The 14,683-nt window shown below is 42.2% G+C and overlaps 1 protein-coding gene across 2 annotated transcripts; it reads right to left on the bottom strand.

Annotated features, from left to right (window-relative positions):
• Positions 1 to 2,736: 2,736 nt before the first annotated feature.
• Positions 2,737 to 14,535, bottom strand: gmeb1 (glucocorticoid modulatory element binding protein 1). 2 transcript variants are annotated; one of them, XM_061092691.1, is made up of 10 exons: positions 14,461 to 14,535; positions 12,471 to 12,666; positions 12,106 to 12,158; positions 11,875 to 11,990; positions 10,257 to 10,360; positions 9,041 to 9,189; positions 7,884 to 8,003; positions 7,643 to 7,780; positions 7,218 to 7,355; positions 2,737 to 5,136 (listed from the first exon to the last, which is right to left on the bottom strand). In XM_061092691.1, exons 2-10 carry the CDS (start codon positions 12,602 to 12,604, stop codon positions 4,283 to 4,285), a joined length of 1,806 nt encoding a protein of 601 aa, XP_060948674.1. In that variant the 5' UTR covers positions 12,605 to 12,666; positions 14,461 to 14,535; the 3' UTR covers positions 2,737 to 4,282. The 2 variants fall into 2 exon arrangements, with proteins under 2 accessions (XP_060948674.1, XP_060948675.1); XM_061092692.1 differs by lacking the exon at positions 14,461 to 14,535 and having other exon boundaries at positions 12,471 to 12,685.
• Between the last annotated feature and the right edge of the window lie 148 nt (positions 14,536 to 14,683).

The following is a 14,683-nucleotide window of genomic DNA, read 5'->3' as shown; positions in this document are numbered from 1 at the left end:
GGTATTGTGGATTTTTAGTTTCAATTTGACTTCCAAATTAAGTTATCGCCATAATTACATCGTTCAGAAATTGACAATCTGTATTGTTTGTGTTTCTTTGGCTCTGACCGTAATTATGGTCTAAGAGACACCTCAATATGACAATTGTTAATGATGTTACAACCGATGCTGTGACACTCATTGTGCCCTACAGTTGCCCATGTGACCAGTGTGGTCCAGCAACTCCAAGAGGCAGTGAAGAACTGCTGTCTGCATTTCTTTGCCAGAATAAATGCGATGTTACATCAGTAAACTGTAGAAGACTGAGACCAAAAGCAGAGTGGGGGGGGGTCTATAAAATCTGTTTTCAGCAGCCAGAGCCATAAATGCTGCTCCATTATCGGCACTCTAGACACATAAGAAAGATGCAAACTCTTCTGAGCTTTATAGAGCTGCTCATTGACTCTAAAAAAGCCTGTTATTCTTATCACAGTTTCCTATGGTTTAAATTGGAGCTGAAATTGATTAGTCTCACTACATCCCCTGCAGCACTAACAGCAGGGAAAGAAAACTATGTTTATTCAATTAAAAGACGAGAACTTAGATGTGGACCATCCCAATGAACTCAAATGAGAGGGCTACATCTGTCATAAATGCTATTAAACATAACATTTTACAATGAAACGTCTCTGTGAATTGATGTGAACCTAAACGAAAGGCAAAATGAAAATTAATGGTGAGTAAAAAATGATGTTGAGAGAACTGGTGTGGTGGTGCACCTGAACAAGACCCACACTGAACCAAGACAGTGGACATGGTTTATGAGAAGATTTGCTAAACATCAGTGTGTTAGCATTAACATGATCAATGACTGTGTGTAAAAATGGACGACCTTCTCCCGCTGTACAAACATGAAGACAAAACATCTTGGGTATAAGCACTGTCATCTTGCTCCGAGGACGTCATTTGGAGTCTGCGCATTATTGATCTAGGAGTGGTAAACTTACTCAGCCAATCATGAGTCACTGTTAATCTTGATGTTTCACATAATTTTTATAGCAACAAATAAATAACACGCAAACATACATCAGTGTGATAAGAAGACTGAAATCGTTTTTTTGAGATCGATGTATTTGACGTGTCCTTTGACTTTTTACTGTGGCCCTTGTCCCATCTCCTAACATGGAGTAGGCGGGGTTTCTGACCTACAGTGCAGCCAGCTTTTCTGTCACACACAATGTATTTTGGCTTAATCTATGGGTAGATGTAATGTCAACAATCTTTACTAAAGTCCCTGGTTGTTGTGTCTGAGCATGTCAGCGTGCAGGTGTTTGTATTCAGCGGTGCAGCCTGGCATGACTTTACAATTTGAATTCTAGTGTTGCTTCAAACTACCAGGTGTGATAACAGGAAACTGTTTGTTGCAGCGATATCTTCTGTGTTAAATTTTTATATTGTTGCAAAATTCTCCGGAGAAAGTCCATACCCAATTTTCTAGATGATGTCTGCAGGGCATGTCTGAAAACAGCTTTAGATCACAGTTTTACAGCAATTCTTCCCAATTCCCTGTCATTGCCATAACCATTTGAGTTTGTTGGTGATGCTCATGTTCCAGGGAGCGTTTAATGCTGAATTATCTCAACTTTGGAGAAATTTCCTTTTTTCTTTACTTTGTTGACTGTGGAAGTTTACATGCAGTTTCAGAGGCCTCCATTGTTACATAAATACAGATCTGGGCCAAGTCCTGGTTATTTTTGGGACTTGTGTCCATTAGCAAGAAGATCAAGAATATTGGTACAAGGTTTCAAAAACAATGCACATCCTGTTGTATTCTGTAGGGAATCCTTAGAGGCTTCATAATGAATTATTACACTCAGCATTTATCAGATAAATGTACAGGGTTGTATAAATAAACCTGAGCATTTTAACAAGCACACGATTTAAAACCTTCCCTTAACTCAACACATGGTTTGTCACTGTCACTTCATTTTTAGGTGTTTAATCTCCTGGAAGATGATAACAGAGTTTATTTATGGGCTCTTTCTCCTCCTCTGATGCTATAGATAGAGTCAAACACCGATTCCAAGACATCACGCTTGTGCCTCTATTCTCAGCTAAATCTACGATAGGCGATACTGAGACAAATCCAGTTGTGTCGTCCTCTCTTTTCACGGCTTCTCAGTCTCTCTGGCGTCTTTTTCAGAGACTTTTCCAGCCTGTTCTTTGTCTCGTGCACACAAGGAAACCCAATCTCCTGTCCACAGAACATCTCTGTACTCAGACAGCTTTGTCTCCTGCAACCACACGATGACGCCTGTTGTTCATTTTCTCAACCTCGAGCCCCCAACCGGCCCCCAGCAGCTCCACATTCAGCTGCTGATGTCAGGATGTTTCCCTTTTGTGCTCGGCACACACAAACCCCGTTCATCTCTGGGTCCATTTCAGCCTGGTGAATTGTGTGTGCCTATTTTTGTTGTGCTTGTATAAACCAAATCCACCTAATACAGCGTGTCTGCCGTTGTTAGGGTTTACGAGACGATAGGAATGTAATAACCAGCGAGCCCCGGTGCACTGTCAGCATGGCTCAGGCTGCAGAGGCCTGACCATCATGAACAGCACCCCATGCCTCAGTCAGGCCGACACATGAAGTCAGAGATTACAGCATCAGACCCACAGTGTTTCCTCCGTAGAGAGGCGAGCAAACAGCGCACTCTGGTGGTGAAACACTGACACAATGGTTCACTTTTTCTACTCCCAGTTTTAATTTGATATTAAAACACATTACAAAGTCTTTATGCAAATACCCTCATTTGTTAAATTAAATTATTGTTAAAGCACAAGTCTTGAACAGGTCTTTGTTGAGGTGAGCTTAAGCCAAGCGGATCATTTCATCCAGTCCGAATGAAAAACTAATAAATAAAACTACTTTACAAGTGTAAAATACAGGCATACCACATTTGACATTAAGTATATATAAGTTCTTTTATACATTGACTTAAACACTCAGTCCAGTAACTCACACTTTCTATGATAGTGAAAAAAAGGGAATAGATGTTCACAATAAAAAAGAAAAAAGGACATTTGTGAGTGAGCCCAGGCGGCGAGAAACCAGACAGGGCAGAAACCATACAATCCCAATGAGACGAGTTCAGTCGATGGCCTTTTTAACTGGGCACAGGGAAATGTGTGTCATACCCAACGGTATGGCCAAGTTTTGAAGAAATGTTTAGAGAGCTGGCCTTGTTGCAGACGTCTTCCTGTCGTCCTGAAGAGGCGTCATGCAGTGCAAAAACAATAACAAGACACAACAGACAGTGCAATTGATCGAGCCTCAAGTGACAGCAACACTGTAAATGGTAATGAGCCTGATAACAGAAGAGGGATGTGAGGTGAACAACCTGCTGCTGCCAAGTCAGTATAACATGAACGGATCAATCAACAGCACCATGTACTTTACATTGACCCTGAATTCCCTGTTCATAATGTTGTTGCTTGTTGACGTTTCGTCTCACTTAGTTTTTTATTAGTCAGGATATCACTGCACCAATCAGGGTAATTACTGCGATATGCATACTCAGCATATGTTTTGTTTACATACGAGTGGTGAGATGATCACACAGGCTGTTATTCAAACCAGGGGTTCAAAATGCGACTAATATCCGAACCATACATTTTGACTTTGTAGCAGAGACCAGATTTATTTCAACTGAACCACTTTATTTGAAGGTAAAGCTAAAGTGAGGGTATGTTTAGATGTGTGAATTCTACAGCAGTATTTATAGCAGGCTTGGGTTGACACACAAAGTCGGTCTGTTGGCAGCAGATTTTCATTTCCGTTTGCAGACTTTTATTCCTTCAAATAAGTTAAGTTAGCCTGGAGGTTTTTTTCCAATCGCTCTCCAACTCACCAGACAGTTCTGACGTCTGCTATGTGGTGTCCACTTAGCCACATCTCAGAGCTAATATTGCCAATGGAAATTATGGCCTGATCTAGAAAAACATGAGCCAAGCTATGATAAACTGCAACTATCCGTTTAATACAAAACAATCAGGAGAATACATCATGGTTCTTTGTTGTGACGCCTCTTTGTTTCAATAAAAATCAACATGTTGAGAAGAGCATGTACACACACATGCACGCACGCAGACACACACTCTTGCACCAAAAAGGGAAAATGACTCCCCTTGTGCTTGGTCTTAGGCCAAGTCAATCAGTGGATTTGGAAATTTGGTGTATTTACAGTTTCAAGTCTGGGATGATTGCTCAGTTCATACCTGCTTTGCTGGATAAAAGAGGTGTGTCTCATTTCACCTGGTTTTCTACCTGAGTGTTTCCTCCAATCACAACTATCTGTACATTTGACAACTGTCCGCTGGCATCCAGCTGCAGCCCTTGAACCCCCTCAGTCTGCCCCTGCTGTATTTGGCACTGCGTCCCCACCCCCTCTCCAGCCAACGTCACCTCCATCGCACTTTGGACAACCATGGACGCATCGTCCCTGCCCTGCTCCCCAGTCAGCTGGAGCTCCATCACACCCACTGCTTGCTCCACAGGGGCTGGGTTGATCTCGATGACCGTGTGTTCCTGGCCTGTGTCCACCTCCCCCTGCATAATCTGCTGCTGCACCAGCATGGTTCCGTCTATCATCTGGCCTTCTATGGGCACCACCTCTGTGCTGCCACTCTGCTGGCTCAGGTGCACCAGCTCTAATGGGCTCACCATGGTGCCCAGCTGGCAGGAGTCCTGCATGGAGGTGGTACCCACCAGTGTGAGGCCGGAGGATGGATGCAGGGTGATGGTGTCTGCCTTTCCGTCTCCGGTAACCATGTAGCGGGTGAAGAACTGCGAGCCAGCGGGAAGCAGCGTAACCGTTTTAGAGGACTGGCCTAGGGTGGCGATGGGTAAGCCTGCCATGGTGAAGGGCTGACCCATAGAGGACAGAGAGAGGGGTGAGAGAACGGTGAACTGTTGAGGCTGCAGGGTGGTCTGCTGGTTAATGGGGGACGCCAGGAGGGTGGTTGTGGAGACGGGCCTCTGCAGACGAGGCCGTTTGGTCGGGCGCTTGGTGGGAGTTTTGTTCTTGGCAGGCTGCGGGCAGGAGAGAAGAGCTCGGACCTGCTGCTGCTTCCTCTGTTCCTCCAGTTGCACCTCCAGGTCTACACAGAGCAAACAACACATCACACAAAATTAAGGCTGAGTAATAACAACTAATAAACAAATATTTCACATTTCTTTTCATGACAATTCGTCTTAATGATTACATTTTGTGTCCTGATATTTGTATATGTGAGACCAATATTCAGCAGGGGTTGTTGGCCTGCTTTAACCCACAAATGTCAATTCCAACATCTCAAGGCAACAACACTGATGACTCAGTAAACATGTCAGTAACCCCTGACTGCAGGACACCATCCAAAACATTTGGGCCCGTTTCCTCATTTAAATAATCCAGTTTGCCACAGCAGAGCTTGAGTTTTCCATCCTCACTGTATTTTTCGGCGTTTTTTTCAATACTTTTCAGGTCACAGCCGACAACAATGATGCATCATCATCACGTTTGATATGAATATTCAGCAGCAATTAGGATATTGGGACTAGGCTTTCTCTCAAAACATCTCCTAGTCCGCTGGCAGATAACACCAGATGATGTTTGCCTTTGTAAATATTTCACTGCGACATTTTCCACAGATTTTATATAATATGAATACTACATCAAATATAGCAGGCTTAAAACTAGCCATTTAAAATGTATGACTCAAAGAACATTTATATGTAATTCTCCCATTTCTAAGCAGCATGCACACTGGGGCTCTCTATCTGATTTTCACTAAATTACTACTGTGGTGAGAAGAATTGACAGTAATGATATAATCATTTATTTAGAAAATCTGAAAAATAATAAATATGTTGATCACAATTTTCTCACATTTGCAATAATAATTACGCTTAAAATACTACAACAAGCCTAAAGATAGCGATACCTACTTGAATTGTGCAGACGATGATTTCATAATCATCAGAGTGATCTGGTATTGATTATAAACGTGTCAGTGTGGAACAGTATTCTCTCGCAGAATTTTTTTTCGCTTTTAGCCAATTTCCTGTTATTCCATCCCCATGGATATGTTATATAATATAAATGTATACATCATGAATGCATAACATTGTTTTTTCCCTTCCGATACAAAAGGAACTAGCTGTTTTTTGCAAAATAACATACAATTGAATAAACTGATTGTAAAATCCAGCAGAGGTCATCTGTTTAGCTATTCCTTCTCTGGTCTTACATGTGATCACTTGACAGTTGCTCTTCAAAGTGACATTTTCTCTTGAGGTTGTTGGATTAAGTAAAAAAAAGCCATGAACACCTTTACTCTAAAGTTGGTATTTACCAGATTTAAATGTGTAATCTGTAAATACAGGCTCTGTTCATCACTGCAAAACATCAGATTAACTGAGGCTCTGCCAGAAAAATGCTAGTCATTGCACTCCAGTACCTGCTCTTCATGCAGTGGTAGCTGCTCCTGTGTGGCACACTGAGCCTGAGCCAACAGACTGAGGTTTCTCTGAGGATCACACACTTCTAAAGTAGGATCCCTTTGACCTGCTTCAGTTCAAAGCTTACAGCGGATCAAACACAGTGAATGCAGTTTCCCTTCCCAATTGGACAAGGCTTCAGTGTTTCCAGCCACTGGTCACATCCTGCTCCAGGTGAGCCGAGGATTCGTTACAACTTTTCTCATGTTTTGTAAACTCAGACAGGAAACAACTAAGCGTTCTATAGAGAACATAACACATTTCATAATTTTTTTTAATGTTGTTTGTTGTTTAAGGAGGGTTTTGTGTAACTTTGAATGAATGAATGTAGTTTAACATCAACCCAGTGGATCAGGGAAGACAAGGAAAACACTAATGTCAAAAGTGATGTGTTTATAGTAGTTCCTTTTCCAAGATTTGATCTGAAATCTACCCCAGGCTGCATTTTGCTGTAGTTATTATTAGAGCAGAACCAGTGTGGATTTTTGGGGGCTGATACTGATACGTCTCTGAAAGGCTCATAATTGCTATGGAGGCTTTTGAGTCACATATAAATCTCCTGGTTATGTTTTTCAAATTAAAAGTCTGACAACAATTGTGCTGAACGTACATAAAACGTTCAACCTAGGAAAAAACAGTGGCCAATAAGAATGGCATAAGCAGACACACTCGTAGATCCTTGTTTTTGTCGTGTACTCACTAGTGAGTGTGTTGAGGACCTCCTCCTGGATGGGATCCGTCTCCTGCCTCCTCTTGTCCAGGATCTTCTTTACTGAGTCGAGCAGGCCGAACACTTGGGCCAGGTTACTGAGCACCGCCACCTCTACCAGACAGGAATCTGGGATCAGTGCGGCAATCAATCAAAGGGTCACTTGGTCAGTCAGAAAGGAGGAACAAATTCAGCCGTAGTATACAATCAATTATTAATATTCAGTGGTTACTCTTATAGAAACCAGCAGTAGCCACCTATCAGTTTCTAATGTTGGTTTTCATCCTTCAACTTGCAGCAGCAGCTGAATTTGTTCTTTCTTTCCATTTGTCTGTGCACAAGCCCAGAGTTCTGCACATGTTCTGTTATTAGGATGCAGCTCTCAGCAGTCAGCGTACATGAGCATGATTTTGTACCTGTGTCCTGTAAGGCAACCAGATCCCTGAGCTGCTGCACGCCGTTCAGCATCTCCAGCAGCTCAGTGCTGATGTTGGTCACCACTTCACCCAGCAAACCCACGTCGGCAATACCCTTCCAGAAGTTCAGTGTGTCCTCTGTGGGTAGACAGTTGCTTTGTGTTTATTTTGATTTGAATTCCACTACAGGTTATTGTTATAATGAAACAGGGATGTGTTGGGGTGTGTGAACTCTTCTGACCCGAGATCTCGTTGGATTCCTTCTTGTCCACAGACTCCAGTGAGCTCCAGTCCAACTTCGCACATAGATTTTCAGGTCTGTCCTCACCATCTGTCCCGCCATTACCCAGAACCACCTGAGCTGCAATTTATAAAGAAGAGCACACATGATGTGACACGAATAAACATAAGAACTGACTCTCCAGGTGTGTGCTGTTGTAACCAGTGGGATATGTCTGTGGTTTGTCTGTATGAACTATTAATGATGAAGGTCTGAGGACTGAAGAGCTATTGTGATGGACATTGGGCACACCTGCCTCAAAGACTCAAATGGTGCACAGGAAGTAGTTTGCATTTACAATTGGGAGGGTCAGAAGTCCAAACACAGTTAGTTGTTTGCTACATAAAAACTTGCAGCATACTTTTGGCCACAGTTAACTTTGACTTTAACATAAAGACAATGAAAGGTTCATCTCATGTCTGTGGAAACTGATTTTAATACTATAGTAGAATCGAAGGGAAATAGTGGTTTCCAGTGGGGCAGAACTAAGTTTGGACTTCCTGCATTTCTAGCTTTGTCCCAATTCAGGGGCCACCTGCTTTGGAGGATGCTGTCGAAAACCACCTGCTTCGTGGGACACGTAGACCAAGCTGCCTGAACCAAAATGAGACGTCAGGTCTACAGAGGATTTCCATGATCTGCTTCACTAGCTTGTCCCACTCTTACTGCTGTCGCCTAGCAACAGAGCTGCCATTGGATACAATGAGAAAGTTGTAACCCCCTTTAGTTTTTTTTACGTATTAATCATGAGTGGTTCGGTTGAGTTGAAGCCTGATATTTAACCATTGGATTTCTCTTCACTTCTCGGTGCCAATACTTTGAAAAACAATAAGTTGAAATTCAAGAAGAATCATAAAAATATAGAGCACAGCTTAGCCTCTGTGAAGTCACAGCCTGTACATCTTATCTCTTACTATACACTCACAGTAAACTGTAAAATGTTTACAATATGGTAAAGAGTGGGTGAAGATAAACTTAAAAACACGTTGTCTCCAGCCACTTGCTGCTGCCGTTGTTGAAGTGCATAATACATAAAATTTTTAAATGCTTGGAGTAAAATCTGAATAACAGATATCCTGCTGGTTGATAGATTGTGTTAAATCGTGGTATGTTCTCACCTTGAGAGGATGTGGGCATGCCAAGTCCAGTGCCATCCGGAGGAAACCGTGTGTTGTTGATGAGAAGGTCAAACTTGGTGCTGCGGCACGTGTTGGTGCACAGCGTGCTGTGCTGGTAGAAGTCCAGCTGACCTGAATCCATCATTTTTCTGGAGAGCAGAAACTAAAAATGTTATCAGACCGTAATACAACAGAGAAAGGATTTGTTTGATTTGAGGCAACACTCACTGGTTCTATATTCACAACATGTGCATATATTTCAAAATATTATTTCTTTTGGTTTATACCAAAACCAACTTAAACATTTTTTATTATTTGTTACAAGCAGAGTCTTCTCATTGTTTTAATGCACATGCCTTTTCTAGTCTGTGCTGCCAGTATACTGCGTGAAGTGAACTGATTCCTGAAGGACTTTTCCACACTAACAATTTACACAGTGAGATGAAGATAAACACATAAAGTTCAAGCATTCCATATAGGAGCTATTTTCTGGTGTCAAATTTATGGTGTTTGGAATGCGGTCATGAGGTGAAAATATCCCAAAACACACCAGCAAATCGATAGTGTCGGATCATGAATCGTGATTGTTCCGGTCTTTAACCCTGACGTCCTGGCTGTGCGTGTCTCATATTGTGAGTAGCAGATGAACTACATGCCCACATGTTTGAATACATGCCTCAAACTCTAAAGCAAATCAACAAACATAAAATAAACATCGGTACTGTTCAGGTCCTAATAACTTCTGATTAGCTTCGCTGTTTTTTGTTAAAGTATAAAATGAGCGCAGGTCAGGAGAGTGGAGGGAGCACACTCAGACAGGAGACTCTGACACGATAAAAGACGACCGGACCTTTAATGTGTCCTGAAGCATAAAATATGAACGTGGCAGAAAACATGAATCGATTAAGTTCTGTCTCTGCATCGATGTAGTCGTCCACGTCCGCATTACGATGCTACGAAAAAACAATTCATTTCTAGATGTCTTTCGATGTCCAAATTGATAATCAAGAACTGTTTACACTATCCATTACACGTGGATCAACATTAGCATTCATTTGGATTTGGATACCACCAACTCATCTGTGCCTGTTATGTCAGCAGCAATACAATAGTCAAAGCCTGAGTGCAGAATTTGTTGTTGTCTAATTATAATGTATGATCCAAACAACCAGCACTAAGAATATTGAAACGTGGCTTTTGGTGCAAGTCTCCTGACCTGAGCATGACTCCACCCATCCTGATGGCTCTCTTCCAGTCTTTCAGAGTGGCTTTTCCAGAGATGTGCACAAACTGCTTGGGGCTGATCAGCTGCTCTTCATACTAGTGGAGAGAGTGTTGGTTAAGTCACATTGCTGAGTTCAAATACAGGACTTAAAACATTAATATCATTACTGTTGTCCTTTTAAAATCACATGCAGGTTTTTCTTCCAATACCATTATGCCCAGAGAGTGGTTAGTTTTATTCTATGTTGAGGTGATGCTGTGTGTGAAACAGATACTACGTATTGCTGCTTTAAATGTTTTTTAACATATTAACGTTCACAGTTTGGATAGAGAAACAATATTTTTTACAATTCAAGATCAGGACATACAGACATTAGGAAACCAGTATCCTTGTACTGTGCCGTATTACTCTACCGCATGTCCTCCCTCCTCACATGTTAACAGTAAACACCAACAGATATCCCAAATTATTAGGACGTGAACAGTACTGAAGTTTACTTTGTTTGCAGTTTATGAGAAATTGAAAAAAAAGTCCAACATTTTGGGCACAGTTCACCTTCTACACAAGAGACGAGACATCACATGCACAGCTAGGACATCAGGGTTACAGTGGCGGGAATAAATCTGGATTCAGGATTCGACACCATCAGTTAAAAACTAAATAAATGTGATTATTTTTGTAAGCGATAGAGACGAGGAGACACTCGCACTCCTGCAGACAGAAGAGAAGTTCTTCCCAAAGATTATGACGCAACGTGTTTTTTTTAACTTCTTCTGAATAATCAATACTAGATAGAGGGTAATTAAATTTACAGCAGTGTAAAACAATAATTTCTAATGGTGTTATAAATCTAATTTACTTATATGAGGGGACAGAAAGTCAAAGGAGGGATTAGTTATTTAAAATGATTTATTGATTTAAATTTTAAATTTTGTAGCGGGAGTAAGGTTTGATTATACTGACTAAAGCTGTATTTCTACTGTCACTATGGAAAAAACACAATATATATTATATTGTATTATATACTGTTGTATATACTTTTCGTTACATTACTACTGTAAGCATGCAGTTGTGATGCCAGCTTACATCTTCTTCCGTAGGTACGAGCAGCAAAAGACATATCTGCATTTCTTTTGATCCACCATTTGTTGCACTGAGCACAGGTTCAAATAGACCAGTTATTCAATGACACTCATTAATATCCCTTAAAGTCTGTGTAAAAAAAAAAAAAAGAAGCAAATACAACATAAATCACTAAACAAATTCAGCCATTTACATTTGTAATAAGTACAAGGACACCAGCAGCTTTTCAAGTTTGCAGTGATGTGAAAGAAATGGGTGCAGTTATTCTGGGACACATGTCAGCAGTATAAATAGTCTGTAAATGGTCTGTAATTAGAAGCACTTTCCTAGTCGTGATGACCACTGAAAACACTTGTTTCCTGCTGAGTGACTAAATTCAGACACCTTGCTTTAATTGACCTTAGTTAGTCAGTTTTTTCATGCAAGTCTTTTAATAATAAAGTTCACATTTTCTCTCAAAATACTAATAATAAACCCTGCTGTAGGTGCCTCTTTTTGGAGTAAAGACCATAAAGAATTAACCAACCTTCACGCATTTCACGTTGATTCCTGGACACACAAATTTCTTCAAGAGCAGCATGGCTTTGCAGTCGCCGCAGGTTATGGCACAGCCGATTTCCACGTCATCCCCCTCTGTTTGTTCTGGAAGAATGAGAAGATGAAAAACATTCAGACATGAGGAGGTGTTGTAATCTGCAAAACCAATGAGTCACTAAATTAATCCCTTTGTCCAAACAACGTTCTGATAATCTCTCACCTGGAGGTGCCTCAACAGCCATGACAGCTGCATCTGTTTCAGCAGATTCATCTCTGAAAAGACAACAGTTCAGATTTTAACATATTGTCTAGGTAGAACAGACAAGGCTGTTTATCTACGTTATATCTAGGTATAGTCGTGCTCTTTGCCTGAGATGATCAGCTACTATTAAAACCTCATTAGTGTCTCATCTCATCATTGTGAGATGGGGCATCTGCCAACATTTTCCTGGATTTCCACAGAGAGTAATTCAAGTATCTTGTTCAAATAAATCAGGGGAGACTATTGGGCCTTCTTGGGGGTGTGTGCTCGACTGAGTACCACTCTAGTTGTTGAATTAGTTTACCCATTGCTTCAGTACATACCCAGTGGTGATGGGCTGGAGCTGGAGGATGACCTGAGTCTTATTAGGGTCGTCGGGGTCACCCTCCTCCTCGTCAGCTTTTAGCATTACCACCTCCCCCATGGACACTGTGACCTCCTCGGTGGTCGCCATCATGCTCACAACAGACTTGAGAGGGGGGCCGCTTTCACACAACAGCTGTCCAGGAGTTTATTCATCTGAAGTAGGAGGAATAGAAAGACACACAAAATGAAGTATATTTTATCACATGATTAAGAAGCATAAAACCCGGTTTAGGTATAGTTATTTAAAGTTAACAATAAATGGGAAATGGTCTGTATTTATATATTGCTTGTTTAGTCTTGAAGACCATTCACATACACATTCATACAGTGCATCTATGGTCAGCACTTTTTCCAATGAGGGCCAATTCAGGGTACAAGGACACTTCAGCATGCAGATGGAAAAAACTGGGATTGAGCCGCGGACCTTCTGGTTAGAGGACAACCACTCTACCCCTGAGCCACAGCCGGAAACAGGAGACACATCACTGAAGTGGTTTTCCATACAATGGGGTACGGACTTTGCCTTTCATATATGAAGAACGAAGCAGGACATATTACACTCAGACACCTTCACATCCGGAGAGTTCAGGTAATGGGTGATGCTGGGCAGCTGCAGGACGTACTGTATTAAATCCACTGCAGAGACTTCTACATGCACGGCACTGCTTTTTCATCCGGAAATATTTGTATTCTTGTTGTTATTTTTGTGTCCGTTGTGCATTACACACGTCATCAACACACCCACTCCCTGACTGTGAATTCTCCGGATGTTCTCCTGCTGCTTTCTCAAAAGAGCTCACTTGGACATTCTCCAGAGTTTATACTCAGGGGCTGGCAGTGGAAACTCTGGAGAAAGTCTGCAGGCCCTGAATCTGCCATTTGCATTCTCACATTCCAGATGATGTAAAAAACAACGAAGAGAAAAAAGAAAGAAATCAATCTAAAATCCAAAGGCACAGTTTAAATATTTTTTTAAGCACAATAAGATATTAAATAAAAGTATAATAATTGAAGTTTCAAAGAGGTAAAGGGAATAAAAAATACCAAATCTGTGTATATATAAAAACACACACTCACACATTAAACTTTACAAATTTACAATCATCAATACAACAGTAACAGTAATTTTACAAAAATAAATTATACTTAAAAAAATGTTTTTATACACCCAGACTTTCTGTATTTTTGTGAGTCAATGAGAAATGTGAGAAGTATGAACTTGCTTAATTTTTGTTATTTACAATTAACGGTGGAATTGCCGTTTATCCCAGGCGGTAGAATGAAACAAGCCCGGTTCGGTCCGGTTCGCTGTGTGTTTCTGGTCTAACACTGCTGCCATTTATTCATGAAGCAAAACACAACATGAACATGGAGGTTTGAGCTGACAGCACAGTGCCAGGAGGTGGGAGGAGGAGGAGGATGCTAGCAGCCCGGGGCTTAGCTTCTCCCCGCACACAGGAACACTCGGACAGAATAAAGTGTGTGAATGGCGGTGGGCAGCGGGCTGCTTCTGGCTGCTGGGCTCTCACACAGCTCCACTCGGCGGTGGCCATTACAGCCGACGCACAGGGCGTAACTCGATGCGCGGGAATGTGCAGCTCGCCGCCGCCACAGCGAACTGCCCGAGACGTGGAAAGCTTCGCGTTTTCCGTGTGGCGGTTACGTGCCGCCCGTCTGCGAACCGTACGTCCCTTCGTAACTCTGCATTTTAACTCTCCGCTCCCCCTCAAAATGACGTCTCCCTGTGCGGCGGCACGTACGGCAAACAACGGCGCGGCGGCGACGGCGCTGCTGCTCCTCCATTCTGTGCGAGGCTGCCTCGGCGAGCCCTCCTGCGCCACACGGTCGAGTCCCGGCGCCACACGGTCGAGTCCCACCGCCGGAACCGCCGCCGGTGTCGTGGGAGCCCATTTCAAAGCCCGTGAAGCAGTATGAGCTCGTTCTTACCGTTAAATGCAGACAAACACATCCCCAGAAAGTGCAGAGACGCGGCGCATGCGCACTCCCGCTCATGCAGCTTGACTTCCTGCTGAACAGCAGCTCGACTTATTTCCACGCTCCTGTGAACACGATGCTGATAAAACTCGCACATTTCTCCCCCGAAATCACCGAGAATCACCGAGTTCAGCGCGATCCGAGTGTGTTTGAAATGTGGAGACAGATTCTAATG

This window comes from Limanda limanda, chromosome 19, assembly GCF_963576545.1.
Source record: "Limanda limanda chromosome 19, fLimLim1.1, whole genome shotgun sequence".
NCBI lineage: Eukaryota > Metazoa > Chordata > Actinopteri > Pleuronectiformes > Pleuronectidae > Limanda > Limanda limanda.
This window is presented reverse-complemented; position numbering and strand designations above follow the sequence as displayed.

What these genes read in the sequence shown, in the direction of transcription:
- gmeb1 (XM_061092691.1), bottom strand. Translation starts at nt 12,604, where the DNA reads ATGATGGCGACCACCGAGGAGGTCACAGTGTCCATGGGGGAGGTGGTA. An exon ending in ATGGGTGGAGTCATGCTCAG is followed by an intron (nt 9,190 to 10,256) that starts GTCAGGAGACTT and finishes TCTGCTCTCCAG; the next exon opens with AAAAATGATGGATTCAGGTC. An exon ending in GGTTGCCTTACAGGACACAG is followed by an intron (nt 7,356 to 7,642) that starts GTACAAAATCAT and finishes CACTGATCCCAG; the next exon opens with ATTCCTGTCTGGTAGAGGTG.